This window comes from Alexandromys fortis, unplaced genomic scaffold (genome assembly GCF_014885135.2).
Source record: "Alexandromys fortis isolate MF-2015 unplaced genomic scaffold, M_Fortis_MF-2015_v1.1 scaffold_8_1_9099942, whole genome shotgun sequence".
In the NCBI taxonomy this organism is placed as follows: domain Eukaryota; kingdom Metazoa; phylum Chordata; class Mammalia; order Rodentia; family Cricetidae; genus Alexandromys; species Alexandromys fortis.
Window position 1 is genome coordinate 1,009,196 of NW_026067898.1, and position 24,272 is coordinate 1,033,467.

Consider the following 24,272-nt stretch of genomic DNA (forward strand, 5'->3'; position numbering starts at 1 on the left):
TAATCCCAGCACTCAGCAGGCAGTGGCAGAGGCAGGGGACTCTCTAGGAGTTTGAGGCCAACCTGGTCGACTGAGTTCCAGGACAGCTTGAGCTGTTACACAGAGAAATCCTGTCTCGGGGGTGGAGTGGGGGGAGGAATGCATTTTCTAAAACATAATATACTTCACTTTTCCCTTAACAAAATTAAGTACAGAGACACTAATTAATAACTGTCTCATGGTTAGAATAAAAGATAGCCTGATTTATAGAACAACAATTGCTTGGAAGAAATTGAATTGGCCCTAATGTTCTTGCAGGGTCATTTCTAAATCTGGTTTGGATATTATTATTAATAATTCTTAATAGTTATTGTAATGCTTGCCTAGCGACAAAAATCCAGCAATTGTGGGTTTTATGCATCTTCGTTTCCAGCAGACTTCTTTACACTGAGAAACCTTCCTTAAGTTTGCTTTCGTGGTCAGCTGCAGAGACTTAGTGCCCTTTGTTTCCGTGTCCCCTCCAAGGCCTTTACTGCAACAGAACCTGGGATGGCTGGCTGTGCTGGAATGACGTGGCGGCAGGAACCGAGTCCATGCAGTACTGCCCTGACTACTTTCAGGACTTCGATCCTTCAGGTGGATGCTGGAATCTAATCGCATATCTTATTGAAATCTGTTCAGTGAACGTTGTGTTTATTAATGCATTTGGAGCCTATCGCAAAAGTAGTGTAGAAAGATTTGTAGTCTATAACTATCTTGATTTTAGCTTTCTATCTGAATTCATTTAACCAAAGAAAAAATTTGAATAGAAACTGTAGGTTTATTAAACTCTTTTTAAAATTTTTTCCTTTTTGTTATTAAAGAAAAGGTTACAAAGATCTGTGACCAAGATGGAAACTGGTTTAGACATCCGGATAGTAACAGAACATGGACAAATTACACTCTGTGTAACAACAGCACGCATGAAAAAGTGAAGGTATGTAGCAGTCATGAGCTGAAGTCTGGTTCAGACTTTAAAACAGCTCCCTAAGCACTGGGGAAAGTAGTTGATGTTCCATTCCGCACTAAAACCATTTCCTGGTATCATTTGAGAAGAACAATGGAAAAAAAAATCTGTGGAAAAGCTGCTTTTAATTCAGACATTGTACAGGGGAAATAGTTCTGTTACGTAACTGTGTATTTACAAGTCAATGTCTCAGTATAAGGGTTTCAGATTTTCCAGAGAAAATATAACTTAAAAGTGTAATACAAGGGGAAACTTTAATTTCTAGTGGAATTCTAGAATTATTCCAGAAACTGTCCGTAGGCAAACAGGATAAGCTTAGTGGGTTCGAAACCTCCACCTGTCCCTCAGTAGAAGGCACCCATACTAACTGGCTGTGCAAGACACTTTCATTCCTGTTCCTGCTATGACACTTAGAATTAAAGTCACAGTTAAGGACATTACTCAGAGTAAAGCTTGACTGAAATACTTTCATGTAGTTTCAGTTTGTGTATGATTAAAAGTGAGAACTTTGATATGAGCCTCCTGTTTTGGCACTTTGTCTGCTCCATGGCCATGGCAAGACACCCCTGGTGTGCTCACCAGGACAAGTGCACTTTCTTCAGTGGGTCTCGGAAGGCCATTGGGGTGTAATCCCTCAATAATTGCATGGTGTCACTGTATTCATGTATCACGTATGCGCTGCCTATTCAGAGATGTTTAAGTTAACAAACCCAAACCCAAACCCAAGCCAGCTGACCACCCACCCACCTAACCACAAAATCAACCACCCACCTACTCACCCACCCACCCAACCAGCCAACCAACCAATCAAACAACCATCCAAGCAGCTAGCCAACCAACCAACCAACCAACCAACCAACCAACCAACCAACCAACCAACCAAGTCAAACAACCACCCACCCACCTACCCACTCATCAAACCAACCAACCAACCAACCAACCAACCAACCAACCAACCAACCAACAAGTCAGTCAACCAACCAGCCAGCCAAACAACCAACCAGCCAGTCAACCAACCAATAAACCAACAAACCAAGCATTCACCCACCTACCCACTCATCAAACCCACCAACCAACCAACCAACCAACCAACCAACCAACCAACCAACCAATCATCCAACTGACCAAATCTCTAAAAATATTAAAAGTAAATTGAAAAACAAAGAAGATTAGAACTGAGAGTGATAAAACCCATTTCTATAGATCAAAGGATCTTTTAACTTTCCATATTAAGATGTCTCTGAGCCTCAGATTCACGGGAAGAAACAGACACACTCAATAGGTAAAGAAAGCCTTATCAGGCATTTAATTCTGCCCAAATTAAACCTTGAGTATCACTTGATTTTTAAATATAAAATGCAGATTTTGTGTATAGTATAAACTAGATCAGTAAATGCATTACTTCAAAGATTTAATATGTGACTTCTGATTTCTTAAAAAGGAGCATGACTTATAAGTATTTGATAACTCACTTGGCATATATTTGAATAGATATACTTCATTTACATGTTTTCAAGTATTTTTGATTTTTCAAACAAGCGATTATAAATCTATCAACATGTTTTTTAAAATAAAATTTATTAAATTGTATCTTATCTAATACACAAGTAGATTTTAGATAAAGAATTAATTCTATTTTTTAAATCACACAATTACAGACTGCACTGAATTTATTCTACCTAACTATAATTGGACATGGATTATCTATTGCATCCCTGCTCATCTCTCTCATCATATTTTTTTATTTCAAGTAAGTATATTTAATTTTTAAAAAAATTTTAAAACTGATAAATTAAGATTATGTATGTATTGAACTCATGTTCATGAGGAAGACTGGTCTGCAATTCTCTTTCTTAGTAATGTCTTTGTATGGTTTGAGTATCAGGGTAATTGTTGCCTCATAAAAAGAGTTTGACAATGTTCCTTCTATTTCTATTGTGTGGAAATATTGGTATTAGTTCTTCCTTAAAAATCTAGAATTCTGTGCTAAAAACATCTGGTCCAGGGCTTTTATTTCTTTTTTTTCTTTTTTTTTGGTTGGGAGACTTTTGATGACTGTTTCTATTTATTTAGCAGTTAGAGGTCTATTTAATTTGCTTATCTGGTCTTGATTTAATTTTGGTAAATGATATTTATCCAGAAAATTGTCCATTTCCTTTAAGTTTTCCAATTTTGTGGAGTGTGAGTTTTTGAAGTATGACCTGATGATTCCCTGGATTTCCTCCATGTCTGTTGTTATGTCCCCCTTTTCTTTTCTGATTTTGTTAATTAGTCTCTCTGCCTTTTGGTTAGTTTTAATAACAGTTTGTAGTCAGAGACTATAGCATGAGGGTCTGCTTTTTGGGGTTTCTGTCCTGCTCAGTTCCCACTGCCGTTAAGCCCCAAAGAAATCACATAGAGAAGTCTATATTAATAATAAACTGATTGACCCATTAGCTCAGGCTTCTTAACTCTGTAACTTATATTAACCCATTGTTCTTATCTATGTTAGTGACATGGCTCGGTACCTTTTTTAGTGGGGCAGGTCACATCCTGCTTCTTTGGTGTCTGGACAGGACTGGGGAGCAATGGGCTTCCTTCTTCCCAGAATTCTCCTATTCTCTTTGACCTGCCTCTACTTGCTGTCTGATTGTCCTGCCTATACTTCCTGCCTGGCTACTGACCAATCAGTGTTTATTTAAAACATAATTGACAGACTACATAATTGTCCCACACCAAGAGACTGCTCATTCATTTCCCGGTTGCCCAGACCCAAATAAGAACACAAAAACTATATTAATTACAATACTGTTTGGCCAATTGATTAGGTTTCTTATGAACTAACTCTTATATCTTAAATTAACCCATAATTCTTGTCTGTGTTAGTCCTGTGGCTTAGTAACTTTTATCAGTGAGGCATTCTCATCTTGCTTTTTCTGTGTCTGGGTGATGACTGCAGACTGAGCCTTTCCTCTTCCCAGAATTCTCCTATTCTGGTCACCCCATCTATACTTCCTGCATGCCTACTGGCCAGTCAACGTTTTATTAAACCACTGTGTAATCATTGCTGGCCTGAACCCGTGTGTGTAGACTAGACTACTTTCCAACTCACAGGGATCTGTCTACCTCTGCCTCCCAAGTGCTGGCATTAAAGGTGTGTGCCACCACTGCCTAGCTGCTATTCTAGCGGCTTTAAGATCAGCTTTCTTTATTTGCCTGAAGATAATCTTTAAAAATTTATATCAAGTACAGGCCTCACTTGTCATTCTCTGCTTAAAAATTTAGATTGCTTTTTGCTGTACCTCATGTAAACACAAAACTATGAATGAGTCCTGCCTATCACCGTCTCTGCCTCTCTAGCTTGGTTAAATGTTTCATATCTGGGAACTGCACTTGATCATTTCTTCAGGAGACTCTCTCTGAATTCTTTACTGGAGCTGTAACCTATTTACAGTAGACACAAAGTAAAAATTTGAAAGCATTTGAGAGACAACGATCTCTTTAAATTAAAAACCATCCCAGCTGAGACTCTTCAGATGAAACTGTCTCTTTTTTCATGTAATACGCCAAAACATCCCAGAACATTAAATTTCTGAAGGCGATAAAGTTAATGGCAATTATATTGCATTCCAAAACCAGCAGTAAGAAAGAAAACAATGGTCTCCTGGCATTTTACGTCATATGCCTTCATGCAATTCTGATTTAGCAAACATGTCAGTAAAATATCCACCAAGTGAGAATCAAAATTAATACTACTTCCTCATGTGAAAAAATCTAAGAGCTGATAAAATGCTCACTGGGCTTATGAGGCAAGTGGGGCTGCCAAGGCAAACAATACTGAAGCCAAACTGGACCAGGAAAAATAGAGCATCAGTCTAAATCTCTGTCAGACTGCTCATTCATTCAGTTCTCAAAGGAGAAAACACTTTCATAATAAACGGGTTATCAAGGAGGTTGAGAAGTTAAAGCAAACAATATCTATTTTGATTATATCATTAAAGTACAAAGAACGTTAAGTCATAAAGGATTAAGATTCATAGCAATAGGGGGCTGGAGAGATGGCTCAGTGGTTAAGAGCATTGCCTGCTCCTCCAAAGGTCCTGAGTTCAATTCCCAGCAACCATATGGTGGCTCACAACCATCTATAATGAGATCTGGTGCCCTCTTCTAGCATACAAACATACATGGAAAGAATGTTGTATACATAATAAATAAATAAATCTTTAAAAAAAAGATTCATAGCAATAGAAGCATAATAACCTCATGAGTATAAATAGCTATAATTAGGAATAGAGTTTGTACAGTAACGAAGAGGAGATACCATATGGCTTAATTTGAAAACCTCTTAATAGGTGAACGAAGTATAGTGAACATCTCTGGTTATCAGTAGACCTCATTGTCACTCAAAGTTCTCAAAGAGAAATTGTTCACTAATCTATCAAGAATGTTGACATGGTTGGTCAGAGAAATGGTTCAGTCAGTAATGTGCTCTGTCTGGAAGCATGAGGACTTGAGTTTGAATCTTCAGCATCCATGGTCTAAGCTGGGAGCAGGAAACTGCTGTCTGGAATTCCATTGCTGGGAAGGTGGAGAAAGAAGGGCCCTATGGTTCTGCTGGTCAGCCAGCCTAGCCAACTTGGCAAACTCCATGTTCAGTGGATCATACTATTTAAAAAAATAATTGAAAGAGTGGTTGAGGAAGATGTCTGGTGTCAACTGGTGGCCTCTACATGCATACACACGTGTGCATGTTTCCACACGTGTACAACGAGCTGAACACACTTATACACACAAAGGAATATTAGATAGTCAGCTGTCCCTATTTTGGGTTTATAGCTGGGCTTGAAGGCTTATAATGTTTTTTCAAAGCCTAAGACTCGATGAATGGAGAAGTAATTTGAATTAGAATGAGTTATCTTTAGTCATATGTAACGTCAAAGAAACTGGTACTTTTGTGTGCAAAAGAAATTTACGTAGGTAAATAGTCATTGAGACAAATTATTTCCTAACATTTTTACTCTTAAAAATAATCATATAGTGCCACACAAATGAAATCTTCTTAAAGCAGATGAATTGCTTGCCAATTTAGGAAATTTGGCTCTTGGCCTCTACAAAAAATATTAAAAGACTGAAAATAGTTTCTTTGCATATACCTAATGTTTATACTAAAATTACAATGAGCTGTTTATTATACTGAACTTTATAAAAGAAAGCATCACACATTTTTTAATTGTGAGTTAGTATGACAGGCACACATTTGGATCTGAAAATAATTTTAACAAATGAGGCATATTTTAATCTTGATATCAATACTTATTCATAGTGTGTACTTCGCCTAATTCTGGTTATAAGCAAGCTCAATGTTTTCTTTTTCTAAAGTGAGCCGTCATGTTTTCAGTAGACTGTAGTATAATCACACACACATCTCCTCATCCTGGATTGGGATCCTTGACAAAGTACAGATGCCACTAGAGCCCAACTTGCCGAGACAATGAGTCTTTTTGGGGGTTACTTAGATGAAAATGGGGGAGGAGAAACTGGAGCAGCAATGACTCCTAGAGAGAAGCATCCTCAAGGCCTGCCCAATCTGGGAACCTGTAACACCTGGCACAGCCTACAAGTTGCTCAACAGGCTGGAGATTTCCTTTCCAGGTGCCTCATTTGGTCTAAACGTTTTCCGGGTTGTTTGGGCTGGTTTCTGCTCTTTCCCAGCAACTGGGGTGCTCCCATAGCCCTCTTTTCTGCTCCTCTTCTCTGTATTTTGACGTCAACTAGTCTGGGAGAAGCTCTAGTTTATTGCTTCCTCAGTCATGGAGGGACTTAGTGAATGCGGTCAGTTTCAGGGACTTCCTACTGTTGTTTTGAGTTGTTTATCTTTTTGCTTCAGGAGCTTCCCTCTGGAGGGAATGTTTCAAGTCTTGCTGGAAACTTTTGCACATCATACAGTCACACAATATCTAGCGTTTATGAACTTCTCAGAAAGTGATGAGTTACCGTTCACTGGGGAAGATTGGCTAGCTAAATTTGTGTAGCTACCCAGCATCATCCCCATGTCACAGTCAAACAGTTTTTAAAAGTATTAGTGTAAATCTCTAAAGAATGGTAGGAACACGAAGGAAGACTCATCTGACTCATGAGTCAGAGATTTGTGATATGATAGTGTCATTGAACGTTTTTTTTATTAACAGAAGAATTTCATTAGAAATTATAGACAAGAAGCCATAAAAATACTATCTGGGCTAATTTTTAAACTTTCCTCATTTCCCAGTAAAGAGCTAACTTTCCCAGGTTTTTCTCAATCTATAATCTTTCTGTTTGACTTAGCTCTTTTCTTTGACTTGAATATTCTTGAATTATAGATAGCTCGAACAGAAAGAAACAAAACTACAAACCATTTTTTTTTTGTTATTATCCAAGCCTGAAGTGAAATACAGCAGATGCTCTCATCAGAACTCATGGCATTTCAGAGTACCTTTGACTGTTCTAGAGTTTGCTCGGTAGACCAGGCTGATCTCAAACCCACAGAGATCCTCCTGCTTCTGCCTCTCAAGTGCTGTGATTAAAGGCGTGTGCCACTACCGCCTGGCTTTCAAATACCTTTTATATGTGTAGTCACCATTACAGAGATGTATCAGGGCATGGTGCTATTTCTCATGCAATTTCTCATGCTTGCTGTGCAGATGACAGTACCACCTACACGGCCGCTTTGTGATTAGTGCTGTTAGAGTAGCAGTATTGTCACCGAGATGCAGCGCTGAGCAGTCTCTTATTCAAATCAAATGTTCGCAGGTGTGGACTTTGCTATCACTATTTCCATTAAAAGTCCATTGAAAGTTCCCAGTTTCGCTACTTCTAGTAAACATGCTATAAGGTCCTTAGAGTAAAAATTAAAAGGCAAAACTTTTAGTTTTATATGTACCATATCTGGAAGGAGATTGTCATAATGCCCATGTAAATGAAAGCGAATATGGAATGAATAGTTTGGTGATATAATTATTTCAGAAAAAGCCTATGGATACAATTGTGCGAAACACGAGAAAGCATACCCCCAATAAATAATGTCTAATAAAAATGATATAAAAACACCAAAAAGTGAGCGTCAGGAGAGTAAAAACCATTTCTGTTTTGTTCCTTCACATCTTAGGCCTTAGAATAGTGTCTTGCATGAGACTAGCTCTCAATGAGCTTTTGAAGAATGAGTAAGTCCATAAAAGCCTTGTAGTTTCCATCCAGAACTGACTTGTCATAGTGTGCCTCTAACCTCAGCAAATTCCTTGAGGCTTTCCAGGCTTTATTGTCTCCATCAAGAAATCGAGCAGATAGGTCAGGACTCTGAATTCTGACCCATAGAAGCATCCAAGTAAAATAAGGTAGCAGACTGCAGCTATATCAAAGAAAGTCGGGCACCTCAGAAATCCCCAGATTTAAATGCTGCACGAAGCGTGCACACGGACCGTCAGGGGTGATAGCAATGACAAATTTTGTGCCAAGTAACCTGGAAACAATTTCTAGAGGAGCTGATACTTCAGATAAAATCTCGATGTGTGAAAATCCATCCACATATTCCTTCTCGATGCTTCTTAACCCTGTTCCTCATGTGGCAAACTTCTTCAGTTAGTCTTTGGTAGAGGAAACTCTTTTCTCCCCACTTTGGCCATCAAGGGTCACTGGTCCACCCTCATAAAAACCAAGAACTGCACAAAATGTTGATTCAGGGTACTGTTTGTTATTTTTTTGCTTAGCAAGGGAAGACAAGGGTCTACAACTCATCCATGCTTTAAATTAGAAACAGAGAACATGGAATGCTGTTCACCAGATAGATTTGTTTTATATTAGAGCCAATTAAAGTAAGGGATCAGAGCAGGAGATTAAAAGAAAGAGCAGAAAGGGAGGGAGAGACAGAGCCATAACTTTGGGGTTTGCCAAGCCCTCAGAGGCAATGCCTTACTCATAATAATCCTTGGAAAAACAAAGCAGAACCCTTTAGATAAAAAATAAATAAACTTCACTGGGATTAGTTACAAATTATGTTTTAATTACGGTGCAAAGCTGAAAGCATAGCAGGCGTGCATCTTACTTTCAACTCAGATAAAAGGTTTCATCTGCTTGCACATAAAAGGGATCATGCAGCATCTATCTGACTTGTCAGTGAAAATGTGGCGCATTTTCTTTTATATCTATCTCTCTTTATATATTTCAATTTGTTTTGATTTCTTGAAAGGACATCCCTGCTGAAATTTTAGATGCTACTCCCAACTTCTTTTAAAGCAAGTTGCATATTTTTGAGGATGTAGAAATTTTCTTTTTAGGTTATCGACCCGAGTTTCTAATAAAACGCTGCAAGAGAAAGATCCCATTGGTGAGTCAAGTATTCTCGGCTTAGTGAGACAACCTTGTGGTTTGCCTGCATGAACTTTGTATTTACACGTTTCAAGACAAATGACCCAAGCGCTCACCTGTTCCCAGCTCGGATCTGAATATCTTTAATTATTGTTAGGAACATATGTTTTATTTGTTTTCACGTTTCTCTTGAATTAAAGAAGGTCTATTTTTTCCTTTCAGCTCTTATTTTCTTCAGAAATTATATGTAATTTAGCCATGAAGGTAGCTGAGAGTCAAAGGAATCCTACCTTGAGTCTTGTTCTACAAATCTGTCTGATAAACCAGGACAGTCACTGAAAAGTGGCTCGTTCAAACCCGGCTTTTGATCTTTCAAGAAGTTTGACAAGGGCTGAGTTCACGGTCAGCTAGAGTTGTCCAATGTCTGTCAAGACGCACCCACCACACCCTTGCTTTCCAAACTCTTGTGATCCATTTGTTTTCCTCAAGTTTTATGTGCTTAGGCCCTGAAGTATATTGTGTCGTATGCACGTGCCCCAGGCTTTCTCAGTTTAACACTGTATATAGTTTACCTAAATATGCTTTTCTTAGTCTTGTTTATCAAATCCTACTCAGCTTATCTCCAAGTTGTACTTTAATCAGTGTATTGAAAACTGTGCTCTTCATACTGAAAGTCGTGTGAGTTAAACTCATTCCATTACATAATATGAGTCGTAGTTGGAAAAAAAAATCTTAAAAGTGTATACCGACTTATGTCATAAAATTGCATTTCCACATTAGAGTATCAGATTTGGGTAAGAGCAGCATAGGGCAGGAAGTAATAGATTTTGCTCAGTAAAAACCATTTCTACTCTAAGATAACTGTTCTTAGTGGCTTATTGAGGAGAGTCTCAGATATGGAAACAAAATAAATAACCCACTGCAAAAATTTGATTCTTTTAAGAAATAATTGCATAATTTGAAACTACATATATGTTAAAGATAAATGTTTACTGATGTTTTATAGATTTTAACTTCTTTATAAGCAGTTTTTTTGAAGAAGCTTAAGCCAAAAGTGCTTCTTAGATGTGTCTAAATTAAAATGATATAAACCAACACAAAATTACTTTAGCTGAGCTGGCAAACGATTGCTTGGCATAAAACTATACAGTCATTTAATTGCATTAAAACCTGCGATACAAAGAGAACGCGCAGTAAGAGTCATTTTCTTCCAGAGGGGAATGTATTTTGTAATCTCATCTTATAGTCTTGCAGACATACATAATTTCTTGATCCACACACACAGATGTGACTATATATAAGAAACTCAAGGTAAATGCCTCTCAGAATTGTGCCATCATTTTAGTAGTTAGGAAATGCGAAGCCATTAAGAGACTAGAAACTGTACTGCTACACTTGATGGTGGGGCATTCAGATGTTAAAAACTGAGACTTTAAGTAGGAGGAGGAGAATTAGACAAGAACACTGCACAACATATGTATATATGTACAATATATTTATATAGTTTTCATATATATATAAATAAAATACAAATAAAATAAAAAAGCAGAAAAATAAACATAACATTTGGCTGAAATCCCACAGAGTGAAAAAATGTTTTGGAAATTAGTCTCTTTGATTGATTTTCCCCGGCTGTAGAAAGGTGCAATATCACCTTACACTGTCAGCTCTGGTCTTCTTCCTTCTCAAGATACTTTAGCTAAGGGCATCTTCTCTACCTAAAATCCATGTCCCCGTTATCTCTTCGGGACTGAGTCTGTACTGAGTATGACTTCTACTCTGACCACAGCCTTTGAATTTTTTCAAAAAGAGCCCAAGTATTAAGAAGGACATCAATTCATGTGTCTGTTTGCTGTCCACTGTGATAAAATAATTTTTGGGTCTTGCTCTGAGCAGTTCACAGCTCTTCCCCCAGAATTCAGAAACAGTGCCAGCAGATAACTCTAGACAGCAATTAGGAGCTAACCGAGTAATAAACTAAACCCCCATTACTTCCTCGGGACCTTTCAATTCAATAAGTCATCTGTTGGATGTATGACCTTGAATAACCTTCAGTTTTATTAAAAGATAACGATATAAGGGGTTGTTAAGGCAATGACTGTAGCTTGCTTATGTTAGTGCCTGGTATATATTAAAAACCCAATAAATGGTGATTTTACCTCTGAAAGGGTTTTGTTTGTTTTCGGAGTGCAAGAAATGCAAACATCCAAAAGATTGTTTCCTCTTCTGATGGTTTCCTGCCCATTAGGAGGTGAGGGAAAGTCCTTGTACAAAGTAGCTCACAGATAGGAAGCATTCAGCAGCCTTGTCTCACCTATGACCTTGAAGAGGCAGCCCTGAAGGGCAAGGATGGGGAAGGAAGGACTTGATGGAAGAGGACCACTTCCAGGCAGGGATTTTTATTGAGCATTCTATGGAAATAAACACAAATCTTTAATGTGTCTAGATAATCACTAGTAGCCTCAAAAAGAGCTGTCACCAGAGCTTTTTTTTTTTTTAAATATTCCTGTCACAATCAGATGTTCTTATTAGTACAAATCAGTTCAACAGATAAATGATCAAAATTTAGACCCTCCTTTGGGTGTATTAGTTGTTTTCTGCCTGTTATTTCTGTTTGTACTAAGATTGGCACGAGGTGTCCTTCGAAATACGTAGCCAGTGACTTAATGGGAAGTGATCTGAGCACCCAGTGATTAAATTAGATAAACCAGAAAAAGGAAGTAGTCCTCTGTAGACAGGCACAGCCATCTTCCATTCCTCTCTACTTTCTGCTGCTCGTCACTAATACCGAGAAAAGTAGCTTAAACATTTCTTTCCATGGAATGGAATTTTCAATGGAGAATTAAGGCAAGATCCTTGACCACATTATCAGCTGAATTTTGAAGCAGCAGCAGCAGCAGCAGCAGAATTTGGTCACCATGATAGTAAAGACAGTGGTTTGGAGATTTGTGTAGACAGAATAGAATTCCTTGGGAAAGTAATTTAGGTTGTTTGATCAACTGAAAATTCATCGTCCTGAAGTTATCTTCTGAATGTTGAATTCCTGTGATTGTAACAAAAACATGATAGGTTTTTAATTCCTTTGTCGAGTTACATAAACCATGGTTATTTCACTACTGAAGCAGTTTAAAACCATTGAGATAGAATTTGATGCCATCTTACTATTATGTCAGGAAACTGTTGACTGCATAATTAAAATTAACTCTATGCTAAGGATGCTATAGGTAATAATTAGCATTGATAAGTGTTCCCCACGTCAACCTTCAAGGCAATCAATCATGTAATGATCCCTCTGGGACAGATAAGGACTCTGAGGATTAGAGGTGTTAGGAACTTGTTCAAACGCTTGCTGTAAAGGAAGGGCTCATCTTCAGAAGCCCAGTCGGGACCACGTGTGCTGACTTGATGGTATCATCTGCTGTAAAACTGTTCCAGAAGACGCGGGAATGGCCCATCTTAGAATGGTGTCATTGGCATACTTGTACCAATTGCCTCTATTACTCTGCTTACCAGAAAGTGCATCTTGAAATGATTTTCTAAAATAATTATCAGAAAAGACTATGAAATGGAAACAATACAGACTCTTTAGCCACATTTTTTATTCTGTGGTTATGCTAAAATAGAAAGGGTAGTGATTAAAAAAAAACAGCAAGTTTTTTTTTTTGCAAAGTATTTCCAAGGATTATAATTGCTTTTAGTACTTGAGGAAAGTAATAATTTAGAGTAGGTAAAAAAATGGGACATAGATTAATAATTGATAAATTTCCCTAACTAGGCATGTCTAGACACACACCACTGTGCATGTCTTCTTTCTTTCTTTCTTTCTTTCTTTCTTTCTTTCTTTCTTTCTTTCTTTCTTTCTTTCTTTCTTTCTTTCTTTCTTTCCTCATAAAATACATCCCGACCACAGCCTCCTCTCCCTTCTGTCCTTCCTCCCCTCTCCCCCGGACCCACTGCTTCATTTCCTTTCAGAAAAAGAGTAGGCCTCCATGTGATATCAATTGGATGTCTAATTCCAGCACTTTCGAGGCAGAGACAGAGGCATGGGGGTGTCTGTGGGTTGGAGCCCATCCTGAGCTACATAGCAAGAAGATTGAAGCTAGCTAGGACTACAAAGGGAGCCCTGGTCTCAAAAAAAAAAGTCATTACCTGTGGATGAGAATTTGACCAGCATATAAAAAACCATGAGTTGCAGTCCCCAGGACAAATTTTATACGTATTTACCTTAAAATTTTTAGCATGTTTCAAGTAAATCATTTGTTTAATAATCATATTTAAAAATGTCACTTACAAGTTGATTTCTATCTGCACCAATCTTCTTACTTGTGTTAATGAGCTTGCTTAGAAGGCAGCAATAGGAATCACTGCAGTCCGAATCTGCGACCTTTCTATCATGAGACCTTGATGGAAGCCATACGTCAGATTGCACCTGTCTGCTTTGTTTAATCTGCGCAGGGCCTAGAGGCAGACATGGAGGAAACTAGAGCAACAGGCCGATGTTTTAGACAGTGGGGTATGTTTTCACAACACAGAGGGAATGGATTTGGCAGCCATCTAGTTTATTCTAACAGTCTTGACAGCTCAGCTAAGTATCAGGATTGCTACAGCCCAGGGCAGTGGCTTGAGTTAAGTAGGCTGATACTCAGTTACAGCTTCTTCAGAAGACAGCATGTAGCGGCTGCTCATCCCTAAGTTTTCACCATTTAAGACAGACGGGGAAAGGGGTGATCACAGGAAAAGGAAGTTGCTAAGGGGAACAGATAGGTAAGCTAATATAAGAAGGGGCAGGATGGTCACATGTACAAAGAGCAGTCTAAAAAGTTTTTAGCTATGGCTAACACTTCAATTTCTTCCAGTCTTTTCCCATGAGCATATCATACGTACATATCAACACTTAATCTTTTAAGATCATATTTATTGTTGAATTTTATACATGTATACCATGTATAAATATATACATATATAAATGTTGATATTATATCCCCTGATCCTATCTTTCAACTTTCATTTGCTATTTCTTTCAAGTTTTGCCATATTTAATTTAATTTGAGTTAGCTCATCAGTTGGCAGTGCTGGAGACTGAACCCCATGGCTGTGTGCATGTTAGGTGGGTGCTCTTTTTCCTAGTACAGTGATTTTTTAAATTCTACTTGCGAAAGAATTTCACTAAGCTTTTAAACCTGGTCTGGAACATTCTGTAGCCCAGGCAGCCTTGAACTATTAATCCTCCTACCATGACCTCCCAGATAGTTATGATTTCAGGCTTCTGTTACCAGGTGCATGTGATGCTCTTTTCATAAAAGACTTTAATGCATGCTATCAATTACTTTAAAATCCTTCAAATTTGTCCTTTAAGTAAAGTTTTCTAATCTTTAATCATAATTGGAAAATTATGTGTATTTTTAAAGACAGGCATAAGTTTTATCCAATGACTTACATCAGAGAGGTGTTTAGCAGAAAATGGCAAACTAGTCACATTAAGGGAAATATTTTGTTGCTGACAGATTATTTACTTAAATTCTGTAACCCAAAGAAGTATGTGCATTACTAGGTAGTTGCTCCCCAAACAATGCTTGGCACTCCATACATAGAGTGGAAGCCCCCAGCAGACAGGTGGTGGTTAGGACTTCCATCGCAGGAGAGCGATATGGAGGAAAACCGCACGTTCTACTAGTTCCTGTCAGAAGAACACCTTTGTGTGGTCCCTCCCCTCTTCATCTGCTGTCTCCCTTGTCACTGCTGTGTCATTTGTTGGAAACAGGCTGTCCTTCAGGGCTGAATTTCTTTAAATGACAAGAATCATGCTACTCCTCAAAATTCTCGAAAGTTGCTGTCTGCTGTAGGATATCTTCAACACTCTGTAGATCAGACTTTATTTGAGCGGTCCTCTCATTGCTGCTGTGAATCCCAGCCAAGTTCACCGGCTCTAGTATGAAACCAGGAGCCGCAATTCTCTCTATCTGATGGACTGCAGATGGTCGCAAGCACCTGCTGTCCAATGGCCATCTTGGCTACACTCGGTGGTCATTTAAGAACTGTTTCTAAAGCTTTTCTAAAGCTTTCCTGATAGCATCCAGCATGCACTGGCAACCTTTAAACATTAGTTTGGGTTACGTTGGCTTCCTCGTTCTTGGACACAGTATAGCTATGTATGTAGACCCACAGAGCCACACGCATTTTGGAAGGAAAATATTCTAAACTTTGTGATTTCAAACGTGGAAAACATTGGTACCCATTCTAATTCTGAAGTTTGATGCATTCTGTTTTTAATGTAAAAGGGAGGTGGCAAAATGATACTAATTCTTTAATTTTCAAAGTAGAAGTCTTGGAATCGTGGAAGGTGGTTTCTCAAGGGAGATTATCTGAGTTAGTTTTAGTAAAATCCTTATAAGGTTTTACTTTCTTCAAAGAAATGGTCATCATGCATTCCTTCACACATGCTTAACTGTGCTTCATGTAGGTTTCATTTTCTTATTATTACCTGGAACCCCAAATAAAACTGTTCAATTTCTTCATGAGGGAATCTGTACAGGAATTTTCCCTTGAACGTGGGCCAGCTAGTCATGTGCAAAAGAAAAAAATCAATCTAAGATTGACTGTGGATTACATCTAACAAACTGCTTCACTCAACTGTGGTGACATCTCTTCTAAAATCTACCCTTTAAGAACGCCACAGGGCCAGTTCTTCTTGGTTTTATACAAATGATAAAAGGTCAACTTCTTTTTATAGCTTGAGGATACCTGGGTCAACCAGAGAAATAATCAGCAAAACTGAACAACCTTCCATGATTCCTAATTTCTGTTTATAAAGCTAGTCTAAATACAATTATATTTCCCATGACAGGTCAGTATAAATACAGTCCTCACCACCCCAAGGAAACATACTTGTCTATGAACACAGGGGACCGTGCAGTGTAGCCAGAGGCATTGTATCTGCTGAGAGTCTCAGATAGACTGAAGGACTCTAGTTCATTGTCAGTATGGTTTTGATTATGTAACTTCACTGAAGTTTCAATTTCTGCTTTTGCAGAATGAATTAAAATATTAATTGCGTTTGAATTAAACAGAAGAAATTAATGCAGAGGTTTTGTACAGACAAGTTTCCCACTCCTACATATGGGCTCCTCTACCAAGCCAACTCATTTCCATCTGGGCTTTTCCTCAATTAAAACTTTTATCAAGTAAAAATTATGGATAAGAAATATTTTTTTTTCAAAATTAGAGCAATCTTTATCAGTTGAAATTGTACTTTATTTGAATTACATCTGATTAGAATTGTAGAAACATTTTATGATATCAACACAGGGTTTTTTATTTTTATTTATTTGTTGATTTTGCCTTGTAGGAGCTTAAGCTGCCAGCGGATCACCTTGCATAAGAACCTGTTCTTTTCATTCGTGTGTAACTCGATTGTGACGATCATCCACCTCACTGCAGTGGCCAACAACCAGGCCTTGGTGGCCACAAATCCTGTAAGTAAAACCCTCGGAGAATTAGCAGGAATATATACAGGATGGGGGTGGTTTCTGGTATGGAAGATGTATGTCCTTAAATTAATACATAGGTAAACGCTGGGTTTGACATGCAGGTTTATCTCAGCGATATTACCGTCTAGGGAGGTAAATTCCCTCAGTACTTCCACAGCCTCAGTTCGCGTCTGGCTATGGAGCCCACTTGCTCAGTCCAATTTAAAAAGCAATAAAAACAACCGAGTTGTTACACGAAAGAAAAACATATGTAATGGGAACTCTAAACTATATTTTGGCATCAGGCTTGCATTAAAAATTCATAAAACCAGGACGATAAGGACTTACATACTTTGTATGTAGAATAAAGTTAAAATCTGTTAAAATAAAATGTTCCAATGCTCTACCAATCATTGTCTCAATAGATACTGATAACATTTTCTTCCTAAAGCCATATGTAAAATGTATGCCAAAATTTATATGTACATAAACTCCCTATGATATTTATATGTAAGCTACACTTGGATTCAAATATATGTATATAGAGCAGAAGTAGTCACACTTTTGGAAGCATCTAGTTTAATATTGCTGCAGATCTCCAATTTTGGATATGGATATGTGTGTGTGTGTGTGTCTGTATTTGTGTGGTGTTTCTGTGTGTTTGTATGATGTGTGTGCTGTATGTGTTTGTGTGGTGTGCATATATGTGTTATGTGTGCATGTGTGGTGTGTATGTGCGTGGTGTGTGTATGCGTGGTATGTGCATATGTGTGTGTGGTATGTGTGTGCATGTGTGCTGTGTGTATGTGGTGTGCATGTGTGCTGTGTGTATGTGATGTGCATGTGGTGTGTGTGTGTGTGTTTGGCGTATGTATGTGCTGTGGGTTTGTGTGTGCGTGTGTGTGGCATATGTATGTGGTGTGTGTGTGCTCTTGGGAACATCAAGCTGTGTTTTCTGGATTATATTATCTAGTTACTGAAATCAGAGAAGGGAAGGAGTTTGAAACAAATGGGTCAATAATAACATGTGTTTTTAGGGTAATTTACACAGCTCTGAAGTTTCGCCCATGGTTTGCACATGTGCATCCGGGTGATTTAATCTTTCTCGTGTTTCTCTCTAAAGTCACCGGGGCAGGAAACAGGCCAGGATAAAATTAGCAATATAAAACATGAGCTGCCATTCTGCCATTTCAGAATGAGTTTCTCTACAACTGAGAGGATTCGTTGTGTAACCCAATGGGAGTTTCTAAATCCTACAATTATTTACAAGGGTATATATTTATTGAACAAAGTATAAGTTAAAGTACAGTGAATTTATTACTTAGAAAAGCATATTTTTGATTATAGCAACAGTGCTCTCTACAGAAATATTTATTGAAGTATAGTCTAAATGCTTTCTCCCATAATAATTTATATTAATTTTTTTTTTTTTTGGTTTTCTGTGTGGTTCTGACTGTCCTGGAACTTGCTCTGTAGACCAGGCTGGCCTCAAACTCAGATATCTGCCTGCCTCTGCCTCCCGAGTGCTGGGATTAAAGTGACATCAGAATCAAATTGAATTAGAAAAGAATGTAATACCTATATAACTATTAAAGGTTAAATACATCATAAATATACTCAAATTGTGCAGTTAAAATTATTTTATCTTTAAGAGACTTGGTTGTCATCTTGTAAAGCACATACTGCATTGTTTTAAAATTTTGTAAAAGAATTTGCCACACAGATGAGGAAATGACATTACAAATATCCTTAAGGAAGGTGTTATTACATGTAATAATGAAAGTAAAATTATAGACTTCTGTTTAGGATGCAGACCTGGTTAATATATGAATATTTGCAAATTATTTCCCTTTTCTGCTACTAGTTTTTTTATCTGTACAATGTGTGGCCATTTTCAGTGCGTGCCTCGCAGAAATATTCAAGAATTTGGTAACTGTGTATAAACGACAATTTTCCAAAGGCTTTAGGATGACATTCATGCACTTGCTATTTTCTCTAATCCGTGATAACTCTAATTGTCCAGACCCTTTATGATGACATTCATGCACTTGCTATTTTCTCTAATCCGTGATAACTCTAAACGTCTTTCCAGTGCTTTAGCTTCATTAGAGAATTACTCAGTAAGTTTTATTTATTCCTGCGGAATGAAGGTTACAAAATTTTCCAAGTATTTGGACATGTTTAATTAAGTGCAGATAAGGCTATCAAAGTTTTTCTAACTGAAAGCCACAGCCACAATCAAAGAGATTGCAGTTGTGGATGGGTGGACAGTTTATGTTCGTTGTGCAATAATCGGAACACGTTAGAAAAGCAGACACCCTTGAGCAAAGGGAGATTTTGGACTTTGCAGAACTGTTTGGAATACCACATGGTCCTTATGAACTGATAAAGTTCATGGTTAATAACTTTAGGGCCATCACGGGGTGGTGTTCAGAAGAGCACTGTGCGACCCAGACACCCTCGTGCGCACAGTTGTGTGGTGGGGAAAGAAGAAACCCATGGTTTCTGAAATAAACTTGGACAAACGCTTCTCATGTGGATTTCATAGACTAAGAACCACTTTTCCCCTCATCACAGGTGAGCTGTAAAGTGTCTCAGTTCATCCATCTCTACCTGATGGGCTGTAACTACTTCTGGATGCTCTGTGAAGGCATTTACCTGCACACGCTCATCGTGGTGGCCGTGTTTGCAGAGAAGCAGCACTTGATGTGGTATTACTTTCTTGGCTGGGGTAGGTGCCACTGTCATGACATTTGTAACCAACTGATTGAGAAGGCTTTCAGCTCTCAGGCAGTGTGACTTATTACCAATCACTCTTAACATGTAAACCGAGGCTTTCCTCGCTGTGATGGATTGAACTATGGAAAGCCAAGTGTCACAGACTCATGGTTTCTCTAGTCTCATTTTGATGAATAATACATCTTTTTAAACATTGATATTCCAGCGACAAGCTTATCTTAGTTGAATGACTAAAACAATAGAATTAAAATTATGAATTAAGGATATGGTCTTCTGAATTTCCTTTGTCGCGTGTAAAAAGAGGTCACTGGTGTTTTAAACTCCACCAAGGAACCTTTGAGATTGACCTCCCTCCCTCCCTCCCTCCCTCCCTCCCTCCCTCTTTTTATGGTCCGCTTTCCCTAATTATAATCCCCTCCGCACGAATCTGTTGCATGGTGTCTTTCCCANGATTTTTTTGGCTTAGAACTTGCTATTAGATTAGGAAGGCTTTGAACTTGCAGGGAATCATCTGAGTGCCCTGAAAAGATTGTAGACTGTCATTTTATAGTTAAACTAGGGATTTCAATAATTAAATTAAAGTATGCAAAAGATCTACTTCTTTCACATAATCTCTTGGCATTGTGTGTGCTTCCTAAGGTCATTGGAATAAGGTATAAGAACATAATATGTAGAAAATTGATTCATGTAGGACAAGTTTTCAGAGATAAAGCAGTCATTTTACTTTTTAATTTTCTACCTAGATGGAGACGTAGATACTGAGATAGATTTAAAGACATATGCCTGTTCACATACCCAATTGTTAGCACATTCTGGTTGTCTTTATCAAACAGTTCTTTACTTCAGTTTTTTCAAGATCTTATTTAGAAGCTTCAAAACACACAGAAATCTTGGTATAAGAAACATATCTTCTCTTTTTTCCTCCAAAACATAGATTACTGTGAAATCTGTCTTTTACAATAGAAATGATTATCAGTCCCAAAAATTTCCAACATTGATATTACATATTAGCCAAGTTCATCCCACAGAAAGTAAATGAATACAGAAATTCTTTTAAGGATTATGACTTAGCAGCATGCTATGGTTTTAATCTCTGGAATCTTACGGATTCGGAATGATGTATGTCTAGCCTGACAGTTTGTCACATTTACTGCTTGGCCATCACACAGCAGATGTAGGTGGCTCATTATTTTTGGCTCCTGAAGTGTCTCCAGATGTCATATTTGTGCCTTCTTTGAGAAGCCTCACCTGTAGGGAAAGACATCCATTCATCTGCGTCTGCTTCTTTGTAGGGTTTCCGCTGCTCCCCGCCTGCATCCACGCCATGGCCAGAAGCATGTATTACAATGACAAGTAAGATGGCTTCCATTTGTGATTTCTATTAGAACTAAGAAAATGAAAACCTTCTGTTTATACATTATTGTCTTTACTTTATCCCCTAGTTGCTGGATCAGCTCAGACACCCACCTCCTCTACATCATCCACGGACCAATCTGTGCTGCTCTACTGGTACGTAACTAAAACCCTCCGTTTCTCACTGTTGCTCTCCTGCTGTCCTTCTGAGGTCAGTGAGCTCCCACTAGCTCAGGTTAGCCTTTTCTGTGAGTATCCCCATCATGGCCTTGACTCCTTTGCTCATATTATTGCTCCTCTCTCTCTTCGAATGGACTCTGGGAGCTCGGTCTAGTGCTTAGCTGTGGACCTCTGCATCTGCTTCCATCAGTTGCTGGGTGAAGGTTCTAGGATGACAATTAAGGTAGTCATCAATCTGATTACAGGGGAAGGCCATCCTCTCCACTACTGCTTAGGGTCTTATCTGGGGTCATCCTTGTGGATTTCTGGGAATTTCCCTAGTGCCAGGTTTCTTGCTAGCCCCATAATGGCACTCTCAATTAAATATTTCTTTCCTTGTTCTCACTCTCTGTCTGACAGAGAACATGGATGAAAGGGATGGGAGGGTATAGATGAATTGAAATTAACGCTTCATAAGACAGGTTCTTAACTACTGAGTCAAATTCCATTTTCAGATTCCTATGAATCTCTTCAAAGACAATGCGAACCCTTTAGGAAAGTTGCTACAGGACAATAACTAGTAAATTGTAGTTGTGGAAAGTCATTTACAATTACGGCAAGTCAAAACTTCATCGTCTAGGTTGAGTGTCAGCTGGTTCAGCTGTATAATCATAAAGAAAATGACAGTCTTGTTTCAGGTACTTGTTATAGAGATGTGTATATAAAAGGGTGTTGTGGCAATGATCACAAAAAAAGAAGAGAAACCAAATATGTACAGAGTCATGATGGCACAGTATGCTTGGGGAGTCTACACAGTACGGGTTCCGGTGGAAAGGCAATTCTTTCAAATTTAATGTTTGTTGAGGCTGGAGAGTTGGCTTTATAGAGAAGAACACTTGTTGGTCTTCCAGACGACCTGTGTTCTGTTCCCAGCTGCATATTGGGCAGCTCACAGCTGCCTGTATTTCCAGTTCCAGGGATCTGACTTCTTCCTCTGGCCTCCATGGGAACACACACACACACACACACACACACACACACACACACACACACCAATACATCCTTAAAACCTAACATTACTTAAGGACAATTCCTTTTTCTAAAAGTGTTTATGATCTTGACTTGGAATTGTAGACAAGCCTTAATATTATGTAGAAAATGAACTAAGAAAATGACCCAAATATTTCCTGGATGAATGTGCTCCATAGTGATTCTACCATAATTTTATTTTTCTAAAAGTTAATTTCACCAAAATTCATGTACCTGTAAACTGAAAAGCATTACTCTAGAAATACACACTATTAATACGTGTATTATTATGCAAAATGTGCCTTCAGTCCTTATACATGAAATAATCCAAGTTTTATGAAATCTCATAAAACAGTTCTCATGAAGCATCTTAGCACTAAACATGAACTAACTTTTAGATGCTCTTTTATTTTTTTTAGGTCAATCTCTTTTTCCTATTAAATATTGTACGCGTTCTCATCACCAAGTTGAAAGTTACTCACCAAGCGGAGTCCAATCTTTACATGAAAGCCGTGAGAGCTACCCTCATCTTGGTCCCGCTCCTTGGCATTGAATTTGTGCTCATTCCCTGGAGGCCTGAAGGAAAGGTTGCCGAGGAGGTGTATGACTATGTCATGCACATCCTGATGCACTATCAGGTAAGGGACTCCCACCAATCAAGAGCCAGCTTGGCAAGTTTTGTGTTGAGTTTGCACGGAGGCCTGGTTTTCCTCCTGGCTGCTTCTGTAACAGTGGATTATAAATACAGGAACGCTTTTTGATTCTCGTGCCTCCTCTTGGGCCCTTTTCCTTCTGTTGGTTTGTCTTGTCTGACGTGGGTGTGATAGTGTTTGTTTTATTATATTTTATTTTGTTATATTTTTAAGAAATGAGTGAATGAATGGGTGAAAAACCTTACCACAGGAGTAAAGAGTGACAACTGAACTGTCAGGTGTATCTGCTGGGAGGACAAATATAAGTTTTCTTTAATGGAATGACACTGGGTCTATCAGCCACGCTAGACAGAACCAGGAGTAGTTGGCCAACTTATAATTGACTTTCCCAGGCTTTGTGTGTGTGTGTGTGTGTGTGTGTGTGTGTGTGCGCGTGCACACACACACACATGCTTTTGTTTGGTTACAGTTTGGTGTTTTTAGTTTTTTTTTTTATTATTTGTTTCTTTTTCCCTTTTGGTTTTATTTTGTTTTCTTGGTTTTAGGGGGTTTTGTTTTTTATTGAGTATTTGTTTTTTGAGAGAGCTTAGAGTTGGGTGGGTAGGGTGAGGGAGAGGGGAAGATCTGGAAGGACTTGGTGGAGGGGAAAGATATGACCAAAATATCTTCAATTTAAAATTGTTTTTAAATAATAAAGAATATAATGAAAATAGATCCAGATAATTCTGTTTTCTTTTTAAACAGGGTCTTCTGGTGTCTACAATTTTCTGCTTTTTTAATGGAGAGGTATGATTATTGATTTTTAATACTTTTATAATTTAAACTTTTTTTCTTTTAAAACAAGATGGAATTATAAACTCCTCCCAAAACAACTATTTCAAGTACTGATTTTATCACAGAAAAAAATAATAACATAAAATTATTTTTTTGTAGTCCCAAATTTTCATCTCAAAATGTAGGTAATATTAGAGTTGAGAAATAGGGAAAAGTTAGACTTACTTCAAAATACTCCAAGAACGAGTTAGCCTTTTGATCTATCATGAGAATGTACTAAGTCTGGATGCTGCTTTGGGGCCAGTGCTGGGCAATCTTTAGCTTCATAGAGCCCACACTGAGACAGAGTCTACTCATTTCCCCCTTTGTCCTTTTCAGTAGACTCAAGAATGTAACCTTTTGCTATGAGAAACACCATGACTAAAGGAACTTGGAGAGGAGACGGTTTACTTGGCTTATATTTCTACATCACAGTATGTCATTGAAGGAAGTCAGCACAAGAACTCAACAGGGCAGAAACCTGGAGGCAGGAGTTGACGCAAAGGCCATGGAGGAATGCTGTTTTTTGGCTTGCTCCTAGTGGTTTGCTCAGCCTCCTTTTTTTCTTTTCTTTTTTTTTAAATATAATTTTTTATTGAAAAAAATTTCCGCCTCCTCCCCGCCTCCCATTTCCCTCCCCGTCCCCCTTTCCCCCCCTCCCTCTCCTCTCCCCCTCCCCCCACTCCTCTCCCCCTCCCTCTCCAGTCTGAGGGACAGTCAGGGTTCCCTGCCCTGTGGAAAGTCCAAAGTCCTCCC

The 24,272-nt window shown here is 38.3% G+C and overlaps 1 protein-coding gene across 2 annotated transcripts in view; it reads left to right on the forward strand.

The window, feature by feature from the left end:
* The window catches only part of Calcrl (calcitonin receptor like receptor), a 73,066-nt gene that overhangs the window by 40,209 nt on the left and 8,585 nt on the right, over nucleotides 1–24,272 (forward strand). For both annotated transcript variants that reach the window (XM_050120507.1, XM_050120515.1), the window contains exons 6-14: nucleotides 505–615; nucleotides 843–955; nucleotides 2,644–2,735; nucleotides 16,650–16,776; nucleotides 19,348–19,501; nucleotides 20,802–20,862; nucleotides 20,952–21,018; nucleotides 22,470–22,688; nucleotides 23,448–23,489. In XM_050120507.1, coding sequence (XP_049976464.1) covers nucleotides 505–615; nucleotides 843–955; nucleotides 2,644–2,735; nucleotides 16,650–16,776; nucleotides 19,348–19,501; nucleotides 20,802–20,862; nucleotides 20,952–21,018; nucleotides 22,470–22,688; nucleotides 23,448–23,489 — 986 coding nt within the window. The remainder of the gene's footprint in view (nucleotides 1–504; nucleotides 616–842; nucleotides 956–2,643; nucleotides 2,736–16,649; nucleotides 16,777–19,347; nucleotides 19,502–20,801; nucleotides 20,863–20,951; nucleotides 21,019–22,469; nucleotides 22,689–23,447; nucleotides 23,490–24,272) is intronic.